Source organism: Sorex araneus, chromosome 5, assembly GCF_027595985.1.
Source record: "Sorex araneus isolate mSorAra2 chromosome 5, mSorAra2.pri, whole genome shotgun sequence".
Taxonomy (NCBI): domain Eukaryota; kingdom Metazoa; phylum Chordata; class Mammalia; order Eulipotyphla; family Soricidae; genus Sorex; species Sorex araneus.
The window spans coordinates 171,713,836-171,737,441 of NC_073306.1; the positions used below are offsets into that span (position 1 = coordinate 171,713,836).

The window sequence follows — 23,606 nt, forward strand, 5'->3', positions numbered from 1 at the left end:
GAGCTTTCGCTTGCTTGCTTGCTCGGTTCCTTTGGCATCCGGCAACACGCCCACAGACACCAGAGCTGTTTCGCGCAGAATCCCAGGAGCGCAAACTCCTGCCAAACTTGGGCGAGCCCTTGCCGGCGCCTCTGTCTAATGAGGTGCTCCGGGGCGCTATTTTAGAAGAAAAGGAATCTGGGCGAACCCCGAGATCCTCCCCGGGTGGGGATGGGCCCCTCTGCCGCTCTCCCCGAGCGAAAGAAGCCGAGTTTCCCGGCTCGGGACGCGTCCGCAGCCGTGCACCCCGTAGGGCCACTTGTGGGGTGAGGGGGAGCGGGGCGCGGGGCGGTGCAGGGCCGGGCGGGGCGCGCGCGGGGGCGGGGTCCCTCCGTGGCCGGCCGCGGGGCGGAGCAGCCCGGCCGCCCGCCCCCGGGTCCCCCCTCCGGCCCGCCCTCCGGCCGCGTCCCCGCCGGCCCTGCCGACGTGGCGGGGCGGGACCGCCCGGCGCTCCCGCGCGCACCCGGCCGCCCGAGCGGTAAGAGCCCCGGCGCCCTCTCCCCAACCCCTTCCCCGGCGGGCGGTGCGCGGACAGCCGCGCGGGGTGCTGGGGGAGACCCTGCCGTCGCGCCTTTGCCTGTCCCCCGGCCTCCCCGACCTGCCGCAGAGCCACCGTCCGGCCGGGAGGCAGCACCGGGGGTCCCAAGCACCCGCTCTCAGGCGGGGCGGAGGTCCGGGCGGCGCGCGGCTCGGCCGAGGGCCCTACGTGCGTGCGGGCGTGTGAGTGTGTGTGTGTGAGTGTGTGTCGCTCCGGGTCCACGCTCATGCACACACCCACACGCCCGCACGCCGGCTCTGCGCCCCCTCGGCCGGCGCCAGCCCCCCGTGGAGCCCACCGGAGCCGGCCCGTCGGGGCACCTCGCAAGTTGCTGCAGTCACCTCGGAGCCGCGGAGCCCCGCGCAGGCTGCAAGGGGCCCCAGTGACGGGGACACGCAGGGAGCAGAGAGAGGCCCCCATCCGGGGATCCTCCGCCTTTAGCCTAGGAACAGCGCGCCTCCCACCCCACCCCTCTGCCAGCTCCTTATCTCTGCCCCCCTCCGACTCAGCTACCTTAACCTATCCTCTGGCCTCACCTTGATTCCTGCACCCTGCTTCAGTCGCTCGCCCACCCACTCTTCCCCGACTCTGGTGAGTATTTCCAACCCTATCGGATTTGTGCCTGAGCGTGGCTGCCTTTCCCCCGCCGTGTAAAATGTTATCTGTGTGTTTGCCAGGCCATCCTGGCCCTCTCCGTCCTGTCTGTTCCCATCCTCAACCACCGAAGTACACGCAGGTGGCTTTTTTTTTTTTTTAAATCTGTGCCCTCCAACTCCAAAAGACCCAGCCAACCCCAGGTAGTTGCGAAAGAAACCAGATTTCTCCTCCCGAGGGTCCTTCTTGTCCCTTTCCTGCTTCACCCAGATCCATTTCGTGCCTGAAAAAAATCTTTCCTTTCCTCCATCATAGCCTGAGCTCAGGACAAGGGTTGGATAAACCTCTCCACTGTAAACTCGAGGCAAAGGGAGACTTTCAGGGTGGAACAGGAGGCACAAATGACTCAGGACAGAGGGAATTTGAGGGTGGGACGAGGCCTTTCTGAATCTTGGTGATATGAACCATATACGTCGCTGTTTATTTATGATTGGGGTTATGGCAAACATTTGTTTCCCTCTTGGATCCACCTCAAACAATATATTTTAGTTCTGTAAATATCTGAGTTTCAAGGTAGACTTCTTGGCCAAGAGTCCTGGAGAAAAGAAGGACGTGGAGATAAATGTTCCTTTCAAATGCAGCAGAAGCCCTTGCAAAGTATTCCATAACATAGAAGAGAGGCCAAGGAGTTGGGGAGTAGGTTAGGGAAAAAATTCAGAGCGAAACATAGCATTAGATGTTAAAAAGCAAACAGGGAGTGTACCAACAGGCTGCTGGAGATGGTCGGCCCGGGCCAAGGAGCTGGTTGGAGGAAAGGCAGGAGGTGGGAAGGGCGTGGGCAGCGCGTCAGTGGAGGGGAGTGTTGGCATATAACACGCCTCAGGGAAGTGGACTGAGAGCAGAGCGGTGTCAAAAGGACCTGCAAAGGCGTCTAAATGTCATGGTTTTTAGGCCATGGAGCAAATAGAGTTCATCTGTATTTTTAAAAATACCCAGAGACTTGTGAAAACTACTTGGGTGGGGGAGGGGAGCCGGGGCACCTGGGCACATGTATTTGACACAGTCCATGGGAACTTTACCACCTGATTCAGAGCCTTTTGGGTCCAGGTCCTTCCTGGATCAGCAGGTTCTTTCCATGTAAAGGGATTGATTTCACTCAGAGCATTGTGTTGCCACCATCTTACTGCCAGGTAAGTCCATTCAGACCCCAATCCTTCCACTCCACCATTCCTTAATAAATTGAAGGGCATGTCGCTACTAAGATTAGGATGAGGGCTCAGCCTGCAAGCTGAGGGCAGTCCTTTCCATGGCACACTTTGTTCTGATTTTGGTTTTGGGGCCACATCCAGCTCAGAGGTTACTCCTGGCTCTGGACTCAGGGGTCACTGTTGGCAGTGCTTGGGGGACCCTAGGAGGTGCCAGGGATTGAACCTGGGCCAGCTGAATGGAAGGCAAGTGCCCTACCCACTGTACTATCTCTCTGGCCTCAATATCGAATAAATCTAGATTGGTGAACAACCCGCTCTCTTGTCCTCATTTTTCTCTGTCTTTATGGACTGGACTCAGTCCTGCAGGCCAAGTTTCCGGATTCTTTGGTTTAGCCTGACTTTATAGAGGAAGAGACGAGGCTGCCAGCACAGACGAGTGAAGAGTCAGTGGCTCGGAGTTGGGTTGTTACCATCTCAATACCAACACTCCCAGCTGTTCTCTTCTTCCAGGCGGCTCTTGGCCCGGCCACACAGACACCATCATTCCCATCAAGAGTTTATCCTGATGTGGGGCATTTGCACAGACCTACCCCTGTCCCGCCTGTGCCCAGGAATCGAATCAAAGCAACTTTCATGGTTCTCCTTTGCATTGAACTCAGTCTAGTTCAGGCACAGCTTTCATCTTCACCGGATGGGCTATTTTGCATCACCGCTTAACTGTTTCATGTCAGCAGGACTCATTTCCTGAACCTTCACTGACCGGGAATGAAATGAAAACAGATGATTCATTTTCCGTAGCATAGCGGCCACATTTTAGACTTATTTTTGGAGGCATGATACGTGGCTGCACTAATACCTAGCCTCGTACCAGGGAAGGGATGAATGGATTTAGTCATGAAAAAACAACTTATTCCCAGCCCACAAAGGCTGCTTTATGTGCCCCCTTCCTCTCCTTGGGGTTGACTGAAGAAGCCGCGTTGTTCCTGGGGGCAGAGTCGCCCTAGTTCAAAGCCACATGATGGAGCTGCAGTGATTCATGGTCTACACCAGCAAATGGAGGCCATGGTCAGACTGCCTGGGGAGGACCCCGATAGAGAAGGGCTGGTCCAGGACAATATGGTGCATGTCCCTGCTACAGTGGGGCACAGGGATTCCTGGGTATTTAGAACAGTAGCACAGCACAGCACAGTCGTCCCATTGCTCATCTATTTGCTCAAGCAGGAACCAATAACATCTCTGTTTGAGACTTCTTGTTGCTGTTTTTGGCATATTGAATACGCTATGGGTAGCTTGCCAGGTCTGACATAGTGGGCAAGATACTCTCAGTAGCTTGCCATGCTCTCCAAGAGGAGCAGAGGAATCGAACCCGTGTCGGCCACATGCAGGGCAAACGCCCTACACGCTGTGCTATCGCTCCAGCCCAGGGTATTTAGAACATAGCTTTTAATTGCTTCAGACAGAATGCATCTTTCTAAGGGTTGGGGACACATGCCTTGCGCGCATAAGAACCCAGTTTTGTCCCCTGATTCTCCGTGCCCCCCTAGCACTGTCCAGGAGAATCATCAGGGAATGACCCCCATGTCCCTGAGCTCTGCCTGGCAGCCACCCTTCCTGAAAAGATTGCCTCTGTTTTGCCATAAGAACGCCCAGAATAGATCAGGTCTTCCGGAATTGATCATTTTTGTTTTGATTTTGAAGTTTAGACTTGTAACAGGTAGAAGTAGCCATCGATTAAAGATGTTTAATGAGTTGAAAGGAGCTATTATGGTGATTGTTTTCATTATTTGAATGTCATAATAGTCTTATGAAAGTCACAAGTTGCCCATAAATGTGTTTAAGTGTCCCTTCAGTAACTTCCAGATAGCTTTTTCGGGTATTTTGACGAACTTGTGTGACTGGTAAAACAGAGCAGCCACAGAGAAAGGTTTTGTGGCAGCTGTTTTCCTACAGTTGAGGTGGACAGACTCAGACACAGGATCTGTGGCTCTGAGATGGGTAAGGGCTGTAGGTTTCCCCCCAGAAAACCTCCCTGCCTCAAATGCAAGGCTCAGGCATGAGTGTCAACCCTGCCACACCCCACTTGTGCATAGGCAACCAGTTTGGCTTCACAGTTTGTTCTTGTAAGCCCGATGAAGCCTTGCTCTTCTGCTTCTCGGCTTCTGTTAAGGGCTGTTTTAGAGACAGGACCCTGCTAAGATTCCAGTGAGACTTTAGAACTCTCCAGCAATCAGCTAGAAGAATTAGAAGGAAAATCAATTCCAAGGGGCCATAAACTGCTAAAGTCTAATCTCGCACCCTGGTGATCAAAGGACAACAAGAACTGCTATATTAGTTTTTACTATTCCGCACAGATTGAATACCTTAATTTCACCAGGGGAAAGTGGCTTTAATATTACTCATGCTAATCGGCATGCCCGGAATACTAATTAGAGAGGATGAGAGTTCAGGAGTTAGACACTGGAGCATCTCTAGGAGTGGCCCCAGGTCCCCCAACACTGCTGGGTTTGGAGCCTTATAAAATACAAAAAGAAGAGCTGGAGAGATAACAGGTAGGGGACTTGCCCTGCACGCAGCCACCCAGACTCAAACCTCTGCATCCCATTTGGTCCCCTAAGCAATGCCAGGAATGATTCCTGAGCACAGAGCCAGAAGTAAGTTTTGAGCACTGCTGGATGTCACACCCCCCCACCAAAAAAAAAAAAACAGAAATAAAAATAAAACATAGAAGGGCATACTCAGAGATTATGAAGCACTGAAGACATGTGGATAGTGAATTCCTCAATCCGGCAATTCAGATGTTAACCAGCCCCCAGAGCGTGTCAGCGCTGCCTCACACACATCCCAGGTGGATATGCTGAGGCTGTCAGTATTGTGAACAGTACCACAACACAACTATGGCAGAGAGTATACAGCTAAGTGGCATAGTGCTTTTAATTTGCCTATGAATGTTTATCATCAGTTTAGTCTCATGTCTCTATATTTTGAAAAGGGGAATCATTTGAAGTGTCTTATTCAACCAGCTTAGTAGTGAGGATTTTCACTTTACTTTCAGAGTGCTGGTGACCAGCTACTGGTGAATAAACATCGGAATAAATGATGTAAAATTATCATTTATTTGTGGACCCATATTCTGTATGCCCTAGTGTCCAGGCAAAAATAGACTAAATGGAGACCAGGAACTCTTTCTGCTTAGCGATCAAACAATGTTCTAGGCCACAGGTCAGCAAACTTTATGGGGGATGGATTGGGCCACACCCAGCAGTGCTCAGAGGCTACTCCTGGCTCTGTGCTTAGGAGTCATTCCTGGCAGTTCTCAGTGTACCAGACGAAATGCCAGGGATTGAACCGGGGTCAGTTGCATGCAAGGCAGGCACCTTAACCCTTGTACTCTCTGGCCCAAACATTGTTTCAGAAAAGGGCCCGATAGTAAACATTTGAGACATTTGCAGCTTTGTTAACCATGTAACCTCTGATGCAGTGCCTCTGACTCTGCTGCTATGATTCGAGAGAAGCCACAGGCAACACATAAACAAATGAGGGTGTCTGTGTCCTACTTACGTTTTATGCATCAATTTTGTGATCTGATACCTCGCTGTATTTTATTATTCCTAGGAGGTATTTTGTGGAGTCTTTATGGTTTTCAATGTATATTATCATGTCATCTGCAAGCAGTGATAGTTTGACTTCTTTTCTAATTTGGATCAAAGAACAACTAAAATTTGGACTCCTGCTTAAATGTAAGAGATAGATGACACTACAAAAATAAACTGTGATATGATTCAGTCTCCAAATCAGATGTGGATTCAGAGCTCTAATCTGCCACTTATTAAAAGTGTGACCTCTTAATCTCAGTTGTATCATCTATAAAAGGTTAGATCATGGGGCTGGAGTGATAGCACAACGGGTAGCGTGTTTGCCTTGCATGAGGCCTACCCAGGTTCAATTCTCAGCATCCCATATGGTCCCCTGAGCACCACCAGGAGTAATTCCTGAGTGTAGAGCCAGGAATAACCCCTGTGCATCCCTGGGTGTGACCCGAAAAGCAACCCCCCCAACAAAAAAAAAAATAAAGGGTTAGATCATAAGATCTAACTCACAGGTGAGAATACATTTAAAGAGCTTGGATTTCTTGAGTCTCCATAAGTAAGCTGTGCTGAACAGACTGAACGTTTGTGACAGTGATAAGTTTTCAAATCTGGGCTGCTGGGGAAATATAAGTGTCATTGAAAGAAACACCAAAGTCAAAAGGAAGATCTTGCTATTAAATGTAAGGCAACAGACTTCCCTTTAGACAGAAAGAGATGTCCAGGTGGCCACTAGAACTAGTTTTTCAGAGGTAGGATTTTATATAACATCATCAACATGTATCATTATATATTATATGCATTCTTAATACAGCAAAATATAACTCATAAACTTCAAGATTCACTCTTTAAAACCGTACAATTCAATGACTAGTATATTTGAGTATTGCACAGCCACTAGCACCATCTTTTAGAATATTTTCACCACCTACAAAAGAATTACATATCCTCTCTCAGCAACTCATTTAACTTCCCTGCCTAATCTTTATTTCCCTTCCCTTTTGCCCCTGAACCCCTGATTTACTTTCTGATAGCAAAGAAAACTTGAGGGTTAGCTATTGGAGAATCAAGGAGTTGATGTGTACAAATGAATTGTGTTATGCCCCATTAGTAACAATACTGTCAAACACAGGACAAAAACCCATTTTAAAATTAAAGTACCTCTGGTAGAAACAGACGAGTGGGTGGGAGGCAAAAGGGAGTTTGAAGGGACTGGAGGAGAGAAGTGGAAAACTGGTGAAGGGGTTTATGTTGACACTTTGTATGCCTGAAACCCAATCATGAATAACTTTGTAATTTCATGGTGATTTAATTTTCAAAATAACAATAATAATTTATACCACCAAATAGCCTGTGTGTTAAATGACTTCTTGTATGCTGTGCTTTATACAGCATCCTGAAGGTTGACCTGTGGGAAACGCAGAGGTCGACTAAAAATGTCCACTAAAAATGCCTGAGTTGACTTCTTTTTAAAAATTTTTATTAGTGAATGATCGTGAGGTACAGTTACAAACTTATGAACTTTCATGTTTGCATTTCATTTACATCCCTCCACCAGTGCCCATTCACCCCCACCAATGTGGCCAGTATCTGAGTTGACTTCTTTTGTAGTAAAAACATGTCTTCATTTTTAACTAAGAATAATATCTTCTCAAACTAGCTTTATAGATTTGTTCTGTTCAATAATGCCAACCCCCTATGCCTATACAACTAAATGATTGAAAATGAAATAAAACTAAAATCTAGGGTTCCAGTTTCACTAGCTGCATTTCAAGTGCTCAGTAGCCACTCGGAGCTCTCAGCTCAGCTGAAGCATGCCGGGACAGTGCGATAGAACCCTTGGCCATCACTACAGAGTTCCAATATCGGTGCCATTCCATATGGTACCAGTAACTTGCAAACATTATCATTTTCTGCTATGTAGCTTACTAGGGTTTATATTTCTCAGTTGGCTTAAAACCTCACTTCTTTCTTTTTTCATTTCATCCTTACATTTTCCTGTTGAAACTATAATCTATTCAATAACTAATGCCCAACAAAGCACGCTTATGAAATCTCAGGTCATTTTCTGTGCACATGCTCATTATTGCTATGAATATAATGAATAAAGTTATGTTAATCTTGCAATACAAATAATATTCCCAGTTCCCATATATATACATGCATATATATATATATATATACATATACACATATACATATCTACATGCCAAATAAAAAATCCACAAAAAAATTTAAGGTAAGTATAGTAGGTTTACATTCATTTTCAGTTGCTGCTAAAACAAATTATAACACACTTGGTGACTTACCACAACACAGATTTGTTCTCCTATGGTTCTGGAGACCAGAAATGAAGTGTTGGCAGGGCTGCTTCTTTGGAGTCGCTGAGGCGAGGATGGTTTCCTGGATCTTCTTGGCTTCTGGTGGCCATCTGTACTTCTTGGCTTGGAGACCCTTCCTTTATTTTTAGTGTTTCCCTCAATCTCTGCTTTGGTCTTTGTTTACTTTCTCCTCTTTCTAGTCAAATTTCCCCATGCTTCTGTCTGATAAGAACATTTGTTATTTCACCGAGGGATCACCATGGTAATCCAAAACAATCTGCCTATCTCAAGGCCTTGAATTTAATCCCTTTCACAGCATCCCTTTTACCATATAAGGGAGCATTCACAGGTATATTGGGATAGGAATATCTTGGTGGACCATTATTCAGCTCCTCTACAGTCACATGAAATTTCTTATCATTAGAAGGAAGTTGGCCAAAGTTCATGTGATTATGTAGGACTTCGAATTAAGTTTAACAATTCAGAGGAAAGCCTAAAGTCTTTATGGTTATTGTCTTAACAGATATTAAAATGTCTGATGATGCCAGTGACGCCCTAGCCACAGGAGACAAAGAAGAAACAACCACGATGCCCAATAGTGATTCTCCTGCTGAAGAGAAGGGAGAGCACTGTGATGTGGCTGTGACTGCAAGTGAGCTTATGCCCACTGACCCTGGAGATGTTCATGACAACACAGCTACTCAGGATGTAGGGCTTGCTGCTTCTGTGCATGCTGAGCAGCCCCGAGACCCCTGTACCATGGATACCTCCTACAATGGAGAAGTGCCCGAGGATGACCTGGTTGAGTGCATTGACTCCGTCAGCCTTGAGACAGAACCAGGATCTGAAATACCCCTGAAAGAACAGAATAGCCCGGTAGGAGTGATTCATTCCTGTATGTTCAACCTGAATGTCTGATGTGTTTTATAGATGCAGCTTTATGCCCAATGCTGTGGGAGGGGGTGCAACTGCAGAATATATCAATGTCGCTGCTGTCATCCAGATGTGTTGTGTGGTGAGAAAGGCATGTTGAGAGTAATTCGTCTTTATAGTATTTTCACTTTGGTCATTGCATTCTTAATAATAACAGTTATTGGTCTGTTAATTATAACACATTACTTGGTTCATTGATTCTTATATCCATGCGCACTGCTAGAACTGTGTGTGTTATATAATAGTTCTTGGGCTGGAGAGATAGGACAGGAGTCAAGGTGCTTGCCTTACATGCAAAAGACACCAGTTTTGTCCCCCCCACTATATATGGTCCCACAAGAAGTGATCCCTGAGCACAGAGCCAGGAGTGATCCCTGGGCATAGCCAAGTGTTGTCCCACACACATATGGTCCTCAAACCATAGTATCACTGTCACTGTCATCCCGTTGCTCATCGATTTGCTGGAGCGGGCACCAGTAACGTCTACATTGTGAGACTTGTTGTTACTGTTTTTGGCATATCGAATACACCACGGGTAGCTTGCCAGGCTCTGCCATGCAGGTGAGATACTCTCGGTAGCTTGCCAGGCTCTCCGAGAGGGACGAAGGAATCGAACCCGGGTCTGCTGTGTGCAAGGCAAATGCCCTACCTGCTGTCCTCTCGCTCCAGCCCATAGTAAAATAAAGAATTTGTGGCCAGGGGTTCATGTTGTGCGTGTCCAAGTATCGTGTTGGATCCTTGCATCACTGGAACCCCTGAGTACTCGGTATAATCCTGGAGGCCCCCAGCACTTCTGTGGTGGTTGTGGTGGTTCCAAAATCACATTACTCAGCTCTGTCATTGAATTTTATTGTCCAGTTGGCAAATATCTCCAGCAGTTCCCCACCTTCCGCCATCTGAGAACTTCTTGGGAGACCCCCCAAAAAATTTAAATGAAGAATTTTCACATCAAGATCTTAAGGTATCTCTCTGAGCAGTGTGCTTGGCTCTGATTGACAAGCAGGATCTTATGCACCGTGTCCTCAAGGGGTCCTGGGAGTGTTGTAAAATGAGGAGGGGTTCTGTTGCCCATCCCTGAAGATGAGGAAATAAAAACAAACACTCGCTTTTTGGGAATGTTGTGGTGAGGCTTCAAGGCCTTCTGGGAATCGGAATCAGACATGGTAAACAGACACCTGACTTGAGTTCTAGAGTTTACAGAGCCTTCCCGGGATCCTCTCTGGAGTTTTAACAGCCAAGAAAGCTTTCAAAAATGTTGATGCCAGGGTCTGTGTTAGTCTGAGTAAGAAGTAAATTCTTTCTGCTTGTCTGTCTTTGAGCTGGAACATTGGTCTTCTCCTGACTTTGGACTTAAACTTGGACTGGAACTTAAACCCTAAGCAAGTGTGGTTTTCAGGCCACTAGACTTGGACCAGAAGTATATAGCTTGACTGTCTTAAGTATATAGATTACAATGGTGATGTTTGGATATATATAATGATTCTTTGGAGAATCCAGACTAATATAGACCCTGGTGTCAATATTTTTGAATGCTCTCCTGATTGTTAAAATATTTAGTTAATGGGGCCGGAGCAATAGTGTTAGCCTTGCACATGCCTGACCCAGATTCAATCTCCAGCATCCCATATGGTCCCCTGAGCACTGCCTGGAGTAATTCTTGAGTGCAGAGCCAGGAGTAGCCCCTGAACATCGAAGGGTGTGACCCTCCAAGAATATCCAGCCAAAATTGAGAGCCTCTGATCCAGGGGTTCTAAACTATTTAATCCTTCAGCTGAATGGATTGGATGACACCATCCTTCCACCCCCCACCCCCAACTGAAAAGGACAGTTGCTTTGCTCAGGGCACAGATCTGAAAGTGCCCTCTCAGATTCACCCAGAATGATGCTTGAACAGTAATAGCTGGACCTCTTGTGCCCAGCCAAGTTGATACCTGACACTAGCTGTGACATGACATTGTCCAGACCCAAGGATTCTGATGTTCAGGCTTGGGGCTTGAGCATCATCTTTATTATTGCTTTAACCCAGATAGTTCCAGATCAGCCATACCGAGATCAGTCACTCCAGTCTGAAACATCTTCAGATTCCCTTCTAGGTACTTTTTCTGAGGCCCTTTCGGTATCTTTCTGGCTCTGAAATTTTTTGATGCTAAGATGATACTTCAGAAGCATTTAGAACTCTGTTTCTCTATTCTGGGAGCATTTTTTGTTATGAATACTTTAGCTGATAAATATCTTTGCCCATCAAGAAAACTGTTTCTTAGCCATGCATTCTGATCTGAAATGACTTTTTCAAACCACACAAGTCTCCCAATTCCAAGTGTATTTTCTTCTGAGGCACAGATCAGACAGTCCAATTTCAGGCTTCTAATAATTAGGACCAGATGGTTAATAAAGTCAACACAATAAAAAGTCAGCATGCTACCACCACATCTGCCTTCTTCAATCTTTCAAGCATATTGAATGAATACAGTCTTTGAAAGCACTTGATTAACCTCTGCAAAGCTACGGGGTAGAGCTGATTAACACAATACTTATAGCTTTCAAGGACTGTGAAGATGTGAGTATTTAATCATCTAAATCTCTATATACTTGATTGTAAATATTTTCAGTGTTGAATGGTGCATCCTTTCAACTGCAGAATATTACATGGAAAATGAGAAAGACAATTTTTCAAGCAAATATTTGAACAGGGATGCATGCATCCCAAGCAGTTCAAATGCTCTCCAATGTCACACTGATCCTCTGTTGGGGGAAGACCATGGCTTGAAATGCTCAAGGACTATTTCTGTCTCTTTGCTCAGGGATCACTCCTGGTGGTACTCAGGGGACTATATGTGGTGCTGGAAATCAAACTGTGACTAGCTGCCTACAAGAACCTCTGTTTCTCCGGTCCTGAGCCCCTTTTTAGAATGGTTATGCCATGAATCACCTCTTGGAGAGCCCAGCAAGCTATCAAGAGTATCCTGCCCACACGGGCAGAGCCTGGCAAGCTACCTGTGGCGTATTCGATATGCCAAAAATAGTAACAATAGGTCTCATTCCCCTGACCCTGAAAGAGCCTCTAATTGTTGGGAAAGACGAGTAAGGAGAGGCTGCTAAAATCTCAGGGCTGGGAGGAATAGAGACATTACTGGTGCCCGCTCAAGTAAATCAATGAACAATGGGATGACAGTAATACAGTGATACAGAGATGCCATGAATTACAAAACTTAAAATTTATGTGCCAGGTACAGGTCTCCCAGTTTCCATCATTCATGTCCCTAGTGAAGGTCCTACATGATAATTGATTCTTAACTACTCAAGGAAATAGGACAACTGGCTTGATCTTTGATTTTTAAGACAAGTATGAATCTTTTTCCTATCTAAATATAAAAGGCTTTTGCATCAGAAATCTACATTTTTTTCTGTCTAGGTATGCCTTTGATTTTGATAACCTATAGCACTGTCTGTAGCACTGTCATCCATTGTTCATCGATTTGCTCAAGCGGGCACCAGTAACATCTCCATTATGAGACTTGTTGTTGCTGTTTTTGGCATATCAGATACGCCACGGGTAGCTTGCCAGGCTCTGCCATGGGGGCAGGATACTCTCGGTAGCTTGCTGGACTCTGCAAGGGGGGTGGAGGAATCGAACCCGGGTTGGCAAGGCAAAAAACGCCCTACCTGCTGTGCTATCACTCCAGTCCCTATAATAAAGACTAAATATCTTATTTAGTCCCTTAAATGGGATTGCAGACATACAAATATATTCTACTTTAAGATAATTTGAAATTTTTCTTAACAGTTCTATTTTAAGAATTTTGAACTTGATAGAATCTTGCTTTCTTTCCACAATAGTTATAGATGTTGATACAATCTCCAATTGAGGTTTTTTCCCCTAACTTTATTTAAACACCCTGGTTTAGAAGGTTATTCATAACACAACAGCATTGTTTATAACAACAAAGTTGTTTTGGACATTCAGTGTTTCCACACCAGTCCCATCACCAGTGTGACCCTCCCTCCACCATTGTCCCCGTTTCCCCAACCTCCCCTTCCCCCAACCCCTCATCAGAAATCTAAGGTTTCTACATCCCCTCCCCACACATACACAAGCCTGTTTCCTTAGTAGGCAAAATTAATTTATTTTATATGGCGAATGGAATTGTCAAAAAATACTTTCGTGAGGGGCTGGAGCAATAGCACAGCGGGTAGGGCGTTTGCCTTGCATGCAACCGACCCGGGTTTGACTCCCAGCACCCCATATAGTCCCCTGAGTACCGCCAGGGGTAATTCCTGAGTGCAGAGCCAGGAGTAACCTCTGTGCATTGCCGGGTGTAACCCAAAATGCAAAAAGAAAAAAAAAAAGAAAAAACTTCCATGAAAGAAAATTTGTGAAAATTGTTATAATCTCACCATGGGGTCATTGAAGGCATTGTCTTTAGTGACAATGTCTTTAATTTGCTGAGCTGTTTGTTGCTAGTTGAGCCTTCTGTGTTACTGTTTTTGTTTATTGAGCCTAGTAAAGCAGCCTCTTGGCTACTTCCTGTCAACTTATTGGGCTCCTACTGGGCTGTCTGAGTTGTAAAATTTGGAGATACTATGTAGCTGCATCAGCTGTATGCTCTAGGTGCTCCAGAACCTACAACACTGGGATGACTCTGGGCCTGCCCCCCATCCAGACGAGACCCTAGAGTTTTCAGTCCAGAGACCAGGTACCTGTGGCTTTCATTGGCTTGATGTCTCTTTGGACATTAGTCTTCCAGTTGAGTTTTTGCTATCCTTTTGATCAAGGCAATTCCAGTTTGTGATTTATAGCAAACAAGATGAGGTCATTACTCTTGAAAGTTCAAGGGCAGAACCAGGAAGTTGGGAGTTCTCCACTTATGGGTTCTGTTTACTCTGTAAATTAGGAGGTGAATCTCTAGTTAAGGAGGTGAAAGTTGCATGGGGTGAGGGTATGGAAACAAGTTTTAAATAGTCATATTTGATTGTGGGAAATCTGAGTTGATTCAGGTCACCTACTTTGCAGTCTCTTATCTGTGTGATAGAAAAACCATTGAAAATGGATACAATATTCATGTTTAGAAATATTTTTGCAGGGGTTGGAGCAATAGCACAGTGGGTAGGGCGTTTGCCTTGCATTCAGCCTACCCGGGTTCAATTCCCAGCATCCTATATGGTCCCCTGAGCACCAATAGGGGTAATTCCTGAGTGCATGAGCCAGTAGTAACCCCTGTGCATCTCTGGGTGTGACCCAAAAAAAGCAAGTAGAAATATTTATGCAATTCATGTTGAATATGAGTTCAGATGATTTTTATGTTAAATATGTGCATTTAGTCACTTGAGTCTGATAACAAGTATTCTTTGAAGATTATGAGGTCACAGCTCAATGTCAAAGGAGCTTATTCATAAGGCAATTGAAGTCATTTATTATACTGCAAAAAGTTCTAGACTCATTTAACATTTATTTCCATTTGCTAGTCAATTACCAGCTGTCAGAGCATATTAAGTATTGTAAATTTGAGTCAGAAGCTGTCACCCCTAAGTGTATTAATTCTCCCTAATCACTATAGGTAGTGATTCGTCCTCTGAAAGAATGGTATTAATCACTAACTTACATCTGTCTGCATGATGATATAAAATCACCACTGACTTCCATTTCTATGGTGAAGTAAATCAATGTAGACAACCAAAAATGAAAGCAGACAGTCATGAATTATGAGGATTTCCATTCATGTTAACAAGCTTCTCATTTTTCCCATACAGAAAAAAGTAGCAGACAACTTCCAAAGCTTTTTTACTTTTGGTGCTTAAAATGAAGTTGTTTATTATTATTATTACCACTAACATTTATGGAATATTTATTGCATGCCAGGACTGTGTTCACAGATTTATGAAGCATTATTATAGTTATAGTTATTACAATACCCCATAATGCTATTGGTTCTTATTCTACTATAGTTCACATTTCATCTTTTGTTTTTTTGGGGACCTCACTTGGTGGTACAGAGGAGCTACTCCCAGTTTGGTGCTCAGGATCACTCCTGTTAGTGCTCAGTGGTCCATGTAGTACCAAGGATTGAACCCAGGCCTTCAGCATAAAAATTGTGCTCTCCAGCCCATTGAAGTATCCTGATAGCACCCATAACTTGCATTTAGTAATGAATAAATTATGGCATAAAAGCTTGAGTAACTTGTTGCCCAAATGGCAGAGCTTAGAATCAGGTCCAAGCAATTGAATCCCATAACTGGGCTGGAGAGATAGTACAGCAGGTAGGGTGCTTGCCTTGCATGTCGTTGACCCAGGTTTGATCCCCCAGCATCCTGTCTGGTCCCCTGAGCACTGCCAGGAGTGATTCCTGAGGTCAGAGCCAGGAGTAACCCCTAAGCACTGCTGGGTGTGGCTCAACAATAAACAGACAAACAAAAAAAGGTCATAATTATTTAGCTTCCTCCTTTGATCAGTAGTCTATACTGGTGGAAAGTGTTTCACATTTACTAGGCTCATATTTTTTAGAAATGCTTTTAGAAATAATTAAAGCCCAGCATGTAACAGCTACTTAAAATGCAGCAACAAGTGGGATCCAGCCATAATTTATAAACTAAAACTTTCCTAGTTGCACCTCACTTACCAAAATCATTTCAGAGAGTTGCCCTTATCATCATGGACTCAAGATAGCAGGTTAAAGGAAGTTGAGGGTGATCAATGGAGATGGGTCAAAATGTCTAGAACCTATAAACTGCTGGAACACTTTACTTTCTTCTTAACTACCAATTCTCTGTCTCCCATCCCCCCACCCCATCTCTCTCCTTTCTCCTTTCTCCTGTGAGCCTCCAGGAGAAATGTGTTTTCTCTAAAATGCATTTATAGATAGTAAGGAAATACTCTGGTTCCAGTAATTTAATCAGGACACATTGGTTGCAGGTAACAAAAACTATGGCACACTTAAGGAAATTCATGAATTTCAGTAATTTATCCTACAAAGAAATTATATCAAGTCCTCATTCTGTTCCACATACTGCTTTAGGTCCCGGTTACTTGTAAGAAAAGCATTTAAAATAGAGACACGGATTCATGCAGCAATTTTATGGAACCCAACTAGAGGAAGATGGTAGGACCCTAAAGAAGAAGCAGGACTGAGAAGCTACCAAGACTGCACGCAGCTTTTCTGACAGAGCCTCTCTGTACCGCCTCTCTCTGCTTTTTCCTGTCAGTCAGTCTGCATGGTGGGTGAAGTATGGTCACCCCGCCAGGCCTGAATTTCCTCTTCTTGTTAACCCACCAGGCTGAATCAGAATCTCACAGGGTCAGACCAGACAAACAGGGCTTGAATCTGCTGAGTCCAGAGATAGAGAAGGAGAGAGGTCCAGGAATCACTGGGGAGGAAGTGGGCCGTTATAAAACGATGTCTCTTTAAATGACACACCCTCATCGCTGATACCCACCTCTGGGCTTTCTGATATTTCCCTAGGCGTTCTGACTGTCCTCCAGGCCCACGGTTTCTCTTACTACTAGCACTGTCATCCTGTTGTCCATCGATTTGCTAGAGCGGGCACCAGTAATGTCTCCATTATGAGACTTCTTGTTACTGTTTTTGGCATATCGAATTTGCCATGGGTAGCTTGCCAGGCTCTGCCGTGCAGGCAGGATACTCTTGGTAGCTTGCCGGGCTCTCTGAGAGAGACGGAGGAATCGAACCCGGGTTGGCCGCCTACAAGGCAAATGCTCTACCCGCTGTGCTATCACTCCAGTCCTCCCTCCTCCTACTACAGGAATTTGAGAGCTCTCGGAACAGTGTCCCGACAGTATCCAGTGTCCAGACAATGGCTTCATCAGAGTAGGTTTTAAGAGCACATTTGTTTAGCTCTCTAAAACTTTGCCTGAGTCAAGGTTGTCTGTAATCCTTTGGTGTCACTGCTCTTGCCCTAACGCACCACATCTTTTCCCCACAGTCTTGGTTTCTGTCTTCCAAAGGACGGGAAATGTGGGTCTTGTTTCACAGAAAACTCTTCTCACTTGAAGTTGAACTCTTAGAAAACAACACTAATCAACTTGATTCCAAAGTACACTGTTGCACTGTGGGTTGGTAGCTTCTTTTATGACCCTTATAAACTAAAAGTTCATGAGATATGGTTGCCGGTAATTTTTTTAAAAAAGGTTTTTCTTTGTTCCAAACCAATGAGAGCCTATTTTCCCAGGTAGGGTTATAGAAAATTGCTGACATTCGGCTAATCTATTTTTCTACAGACGGCAGATCCCCCGCCACATGGTGGAAGATGGACTGGCTGGGGCTCCTGGGGCAAATCTCTGCTCTCCTCAGCATCTGCCACAGTAGGTAAGCGTCCTGTGTTGCATTTGAATGGATAAGGTTCAGAAGCCTAATAGGATAAGACATTTGATCATACCATATGCTGATAGTTGAACATCAGCTCATAAGATAATTAGAGCAAATCACTTTTAGTGCTTCCTGTTCTAAGTGGTACATTTGTGTGTGTGTGTGTGTGTGTGTGTGTGTGTGTGTATGTGTGTGTGTGTTAATGCATTCCTTTCTCAAAATAACCCTAATACCCTGTAAGGGAATATTCTTATTTTCTCCATCTTAGAGGTAAGAAAGCAGAATTACAAAAAGACCAAGATCTTATCCAAAGTCAGAAGTGGCTGGGTTGATGTTTGAATCAAATAGACTGGCTTTTCCCCACTATACTGCACTGCTTCTTAATCTCAAAATTCCTAAGATAATTTTGCAAAGCCATAATATCGTGAAGGTAAAGAATGGGTAGGAACAGGACAAGGGAGCCTCAGGTGACATCTTTTATACATTTAGCTGCGGTGTTTTTCAGTGCATTTTCTGGAGCCATGAGGTTTTCAGTGCATTTTCTGGAGCCATGAGGAAATTGCATTTCCTTAACGCCGTATCCGTCAGATGTCAGGAGCTATCTGGCAGGAAGTAGATGGTGGGCATATAAATACTGGCCTCTCTGCTGAGACTCTACAGAACGGGTCTTTCTCATTGCTAGTTGAGGGGCCAGATTTGCAGTGGAGACCACACCTGCAGATGGAAAGAACATAAAGGAGCTTGTGTTTTCTGGTCCAGACAGAGTCTCTTCATGAGGAAAAGGACAAACACCTGCAGACAATCTGATTCTCAGGGAAAATCTTTGAGCTTTGACAGTCCCTTCTGTGGATCTGCACTTAGTAGTGGCATGTCATCGGAACTAAAAATGCAGACCAAAAAAGTTTATGAAGTTAGGGTGACAAATAGGTCACCAAAATTTGACAACTCTATTTATGTAACTAAAGAAGTCAAGTGTTCTGGTTCTTCCTCTTAGAATGGTGCCCAGAACTTCCCTGGCTTGTAATAAATTTAGTACTCCAAAAGGTTCGGGGATAGACAAAGCAATTCTAACTGTGATGTGTTTTGTGGGGGAGGGGTTTTTGAGTGCAGCTTGCATTGTTCAGAGGCTACTCCTGGCTCTGTGCTTGGATATCAATTTTGGTGGTGATCAGGGGACCATGTACAGTGCCAGAGATAGAACCAGGCTTGGCCACATGCAAGGAAAGCACCCTACTTTCTGCACTATAGCTCTGGCCCCCTCAGTGAGATTTTAAATGCGTGTTCCGTCCATGGCAAGAATAGAAATCAGTTGCCCTGCAGGGTTTTGGGCGAGGCGGGGGTCCTTACAGGTGTACCTGACTGTATCTTCTCTGCTCTTGTTTGGTTTGTTCACTGTTATTTCGCATTGGTCAGGCCAGCAACCCCAAGTAGCTTTAGGGTGCTTTAAAGAATGTCTGAGCAAGGTATATTTTAGAGATTTGTTTTCTTGTAAAGATTTGTGAGCAACATGTACTGTGACTTTACATAGTAATAACAGATGAAATAATAGCATTATTATTTAAATATTTTAAATATATATACTTTTTTGCTTTTTGGGTCACACCTGGCAATGCACAGGGGTTACTCCTGGCTTTGCACTCAGGAATTACTCCCTGCAGTGCTCAAGGGACCATATGGGATGCTGGGAATCGAACCCTGGTCGGCCGTGTGTAAGGCAAACGCCCTATCTGCTGTGCTATCGATCCAGCCCCACTTTAAATATTTTAAAGTTAAATAAGTATCTTTGTGGGCTTGATGATATACAAAACATGTAACATAAAGAGAGGCTGAAATCATAGGTTCCAAGGCCAGAACAGGTAACAATGATAGGGAGTTTGGTTCCCAAAAGATCATGAAAATCATAAGTATCCCACAAATGGAGAGATGACAGAGTTGAACTTGAAGTCTGAGACTGAGGGTTGAATGGGATTCAGCTATTTGTGAAGAGATATTTAGGAAGTTAGAGGGTTGCAGTTATGCTCTATATTTAACTGCTACCTTAGAATTAAAAAAAGGCCAACTAGCCACATCTTCTCCTGGGTGCTGGCTTCGTCTCCACCCAGAACTTCGCTGTTTTAGCAACGTATTATTCTAGGGAAAAGACAATGAATGATAGAGACACAAGGCAATCGTCAAAGTCTTTGATAAAAATTGCCTATGAAAAGAAAGGAAGAAAATAAATAACCTGGTCTTCTAATACAGTGGATTCCTGCTCAAAGCCTCCTATTATACCTGCAATAATTCTAGCCCAGACGAGTGTGCAAAACACATCATGCATAGCACAACCCATCCTTGAGCACTGGAAATAGAAATTAGTACTTCTTGCAGTCATGGGAAAATGTACTCACAATGGCTACAACTCTTTAGAATTGGCAGAAGGGTCATTTGGAAAAGAGCCGAGAGATAGTACAGAGAGGCTTGCCTTGCACGCTGCTGACCTCAGTCTGATCCCAGCACCACATATAGTCCCCCAAGCATGACCAGGAATACGTCCTTAGTACTGCTGGGTGTGGCCCACAAGCAAGTGAACAAGAGTAATTTAGAAGTGATTCTCTTATGAAAAAAAATGCTGTACATGGAGTCATGAGCCCTGAGACCTGGTCCTCACTACACTGACTTATGGTCACAGAGGACTGTTGCTAATTATCACACTCTGCATGAAGCCTAGATTCAGCCTCCTCATTTGAAAAAGTGAGGGTGGGTGATTGTGATAATTCCAGCTTCCTAGGGCCAGAAAGATGGTTCAACAGGTGGAGCATACTTCACAGGATCATTCTCCAAGGACAGACATGGACCTAGTGCCCAGGCTCTGCTTTTAGGAATGAATTCCAACTTGATGCTCCATCGTCTGGGGGGAAATATTTGTGATAACTGTGCCAAGTGAAAATGTACAGAAAATGTATTAAATTTTTGCTGCTCTGTACTTTTTCTATTACATCTTTCGTTTTTCTGCTTTGACCCACATGGAAAGTTAAGGCAAAACAAAAAAAAAAAAAAGTGATCTTCCCAATATAAACTCAGACATATCTCAGTGAACAACTCATTTTGGAAATAACAGTCTCTTGTGTTGCTTTCATCTACAGTTACATTTTAAGTTATCATCACATTTTAAGAAGATTCAATCACCTGTCACCCAAGCCTTTTGACAAGTTCATAAAATGCAATGGAAATAGTTATTATTTAAGCTTAGTGTATGGGAAACTATTTTGATATTTTCAAAGTATGTTGTGAGAACCAGATGCAATTTCTTACATTTTCTTAGAAAGCCTGATCTTTTTCTAGAGTATATTGCTAAGGTAAGAGTGAAAGACAGTAGTCAAATTGAACATTTACAATGTGGGACCATACAAATAGGCCAAAGTAAAAACTCCATAGTAGGATAGAGTGATTTATTTCTAGACACTACAAAAGTCCTAAAGGCTTACTTTACTAGTTGACAGTTTTATAAATCCAAACGCTTTCTAGCAGTTTCTAAGAAGGGTAGGGATATCTGAGCTATATGGTTCCTTTTGTCTACCATGTACAATCATCCCCCTCCCCACATATTCTCTCAGTCACGCAGTTTTTTTTCTCTGCACATTTTAATAAAACTCATCTACCAGCCCTGTCAGAAATAATGACGGTGTTGATTATAGAGACTGTCAGCCCTGTCAAAATGACACTGCAGTGAGAATTATTAGCATTGTAGATCACAATCAAATAGCACATGGATGCATTCCTGGAAGTGGCATTGCTGAAAACACCAAACGTCTCAAGAATCATCAATACAGAAGATAGCAGGGCTATGCCTGGAGTTTGTCCACAATCCTTCAAACTTGGTGTAAGGCACAAGGGTGTTAAAGAGTCTCTCCCTAAGAGCTTGGAAAATTCTGTCCATTCAGTTAGCACTTCTTATCAGCTTTGAACATAAAGGAACGTGAGTGTCTGACTGCAGATGCACACCAACCTTTGTAACAGAGAAGGAAGAGTTTTACAAAATGAACATAGGTTTTCTCCTCTTTTTTTGCTGCCTTGCATTCTGCTTTCACTGAGAGCAACAACATAACTTATGTGTTTTCTAAACAGCTTTCTACCACTTTCTGTTTGTTTGAGAACCAAAACCAGTGGTGCTCAGGCTTACTCCTAATTCTATGCTCAAGGATCACTCCTGGCAGGACTCGGATGTGATATAGTAGATCAAACCTGCATTGGCTGCAAGGCAGGCACCCTACCTGCTGTACTATTATCACTGTGGCCCCTATACTGACCACTTTTTTTATCTTTAATTCACTGGTAGAAAACTGTCAAGATGGTAGTCAATAATTTTAGATTGTTCTATGTCCCCAAAATTTACTCAAATAAGAATGTGAATTGGTCTTAACTTGAAAAAGATCCATTGGCATTCCCTGTAAAATTTTAATTTCATATCCTTTCTAGCCAAATAATTCCACTGTTGTAAACTTTTGAATTTTTTGTAAAAGTTTACTTCTATATTTGTACATATATGCTTAATGCATTAAATTCGCTCTGCAAATTTTTATCAGGCAGACACAGTCAAGGCAGTGGCAGGGTGGGGTAGGGGGAGATGGGATTGGGGAGGGTGGGAGGGATGCTGGGTTTACTGGTGGTGGAGAATGGGCACTGGTGAAGGGATAGGTTCCCGAACTTTGTATGAGGGAAGCAAAAGCACAAAAATGTATAAATCTGTAACTGTACCCTCACAGTGATTCACTAATTAAAAATAAATAAATTTTTTTAAAAAAGCATTGAGCAAAGGACATGAATCCTGGTCTCGATCAGCTGTTGGTGCCACGAGAGAGCCAATAAGCTATGCCAGTAGTGAATAGGACAGTCAGATAGAAGCTACACAGTGGCAAGTCCATGTAAAATGTATGTGGAGCAAGAAAAGAAGTGTTTAGTTTCCCTTTGGCTTTGAGGACCATTTTCCACCCTTCACTCTAAGCCTGAGTGTCTTGTAGGTCGAAGATAGGTGGAGTTTTGTGTTTCATCCATCCTATAGGCAGCAGATAGGTGGGTTTTGTGTCTTCATCCATCTTATCACTTTGTACCTTTCCATTGATGAGTTCTGTCCAGTTTCATTCAGGGTGATTATTGATAGATTAGGGCTGGCAGTTACTTAGCACTTAAGCTTTTGTTTTCTTATTTTTCTTTTCCTTGTTTCTTTTTCCTGGTGTTTTGATCAGCTATTTTGTTTTTGAAGGGTTTCTGTGTAATTTTTCTCTGATTCTTTCTTTTTTTTACTTTTATTTAAAGTTTTATTTTCATAACATTATTCACAATAACTGATTATATTCAATGTTTCAACACCAATCCTACCACCATTACAATTTCCTACCACCATTATTTTAAATTTTTCTACCACCACCCAAGCTAAATAATTTATTTTGTATTGCTTGGTATGCATAATTGACTAAAAATGATCCAAAAAGGTTTTCTTAGAGGACAGTGTGCTAAAATTATTGTATCTTGTCTTGGATATTAAGCCTCTGTATAAGAGATCATTAACACGTTATTAGAGCTTGAGCCTTGTGTGCTAATGTGTGTGTGTGTGTGTGTGTGTGTATTTTTGATCAAGAGTGGTTGCTTTCTACCTTACACTTCATCAAATGTGGTGTGCTACTCTTGGTATATCAGTGGCATAAAGTATGAGATGTCACTCTGCTGTGAAAGTGGTCACACCTGGAATTCTAAAATTTTAAATAAGATGTTAGAACTGGAGTTAATTTTTTTTAACTGGGTGGTGATTTTGGGGTCCGGAGGCATCTCTGCAGTGTGTTGCTCTCTTCCGAGATTCACTTGTGAGCCTCTGGATCATGGCCATTAATGAGCTTATATGGCACTCAGAGGTAGTTCATGGGCGTGACTGCCAGTAACCGGGAAACACAGGGAGATGGGAAGAGGGGCCCATTCCCAACTCTGAGCCTGGAGATTTTAGTCACAAGTCCCACATGCATACCTGGGTTTTTCAGCAGATTCATTCTCACATGTGCGGGTCTTGGGATGAGCCGGTGAAGGTTGACCAAGAGTGTGGC

General features: G+C 44.0%; 1 protein-coding gene across 1 annotated transcript in view; it reads left to right on the forward strand.

Moving 5' to 3' along the window:
- Positions 1–485: 485 nt before the first annotated feature.
- FAM114A1 (family with sequence similarity 114 member A1) overlaps positions 486–23,606 on the forward strand; it is a 68,789-nt gene continuing 45,668 nt past the window's right edge. Inside the window, exons 1-3 of the mRNA XM_055139372.1 lie at positions 486–517; positions 8,808–9,160; positions 17,448–17,535. Coding sequence (XP_054995347.1) covers positions 8,816–9,160; positions 17,448–17,535 — 433 coding nt within the window. The 5' untranslated portion in view covers positions 486–517; positions 8,808–8,815. The remainder of the gene's footprint in view (positions 518–8,807; positions 9,161–17,447; positions 17,536–23,606) is intronic.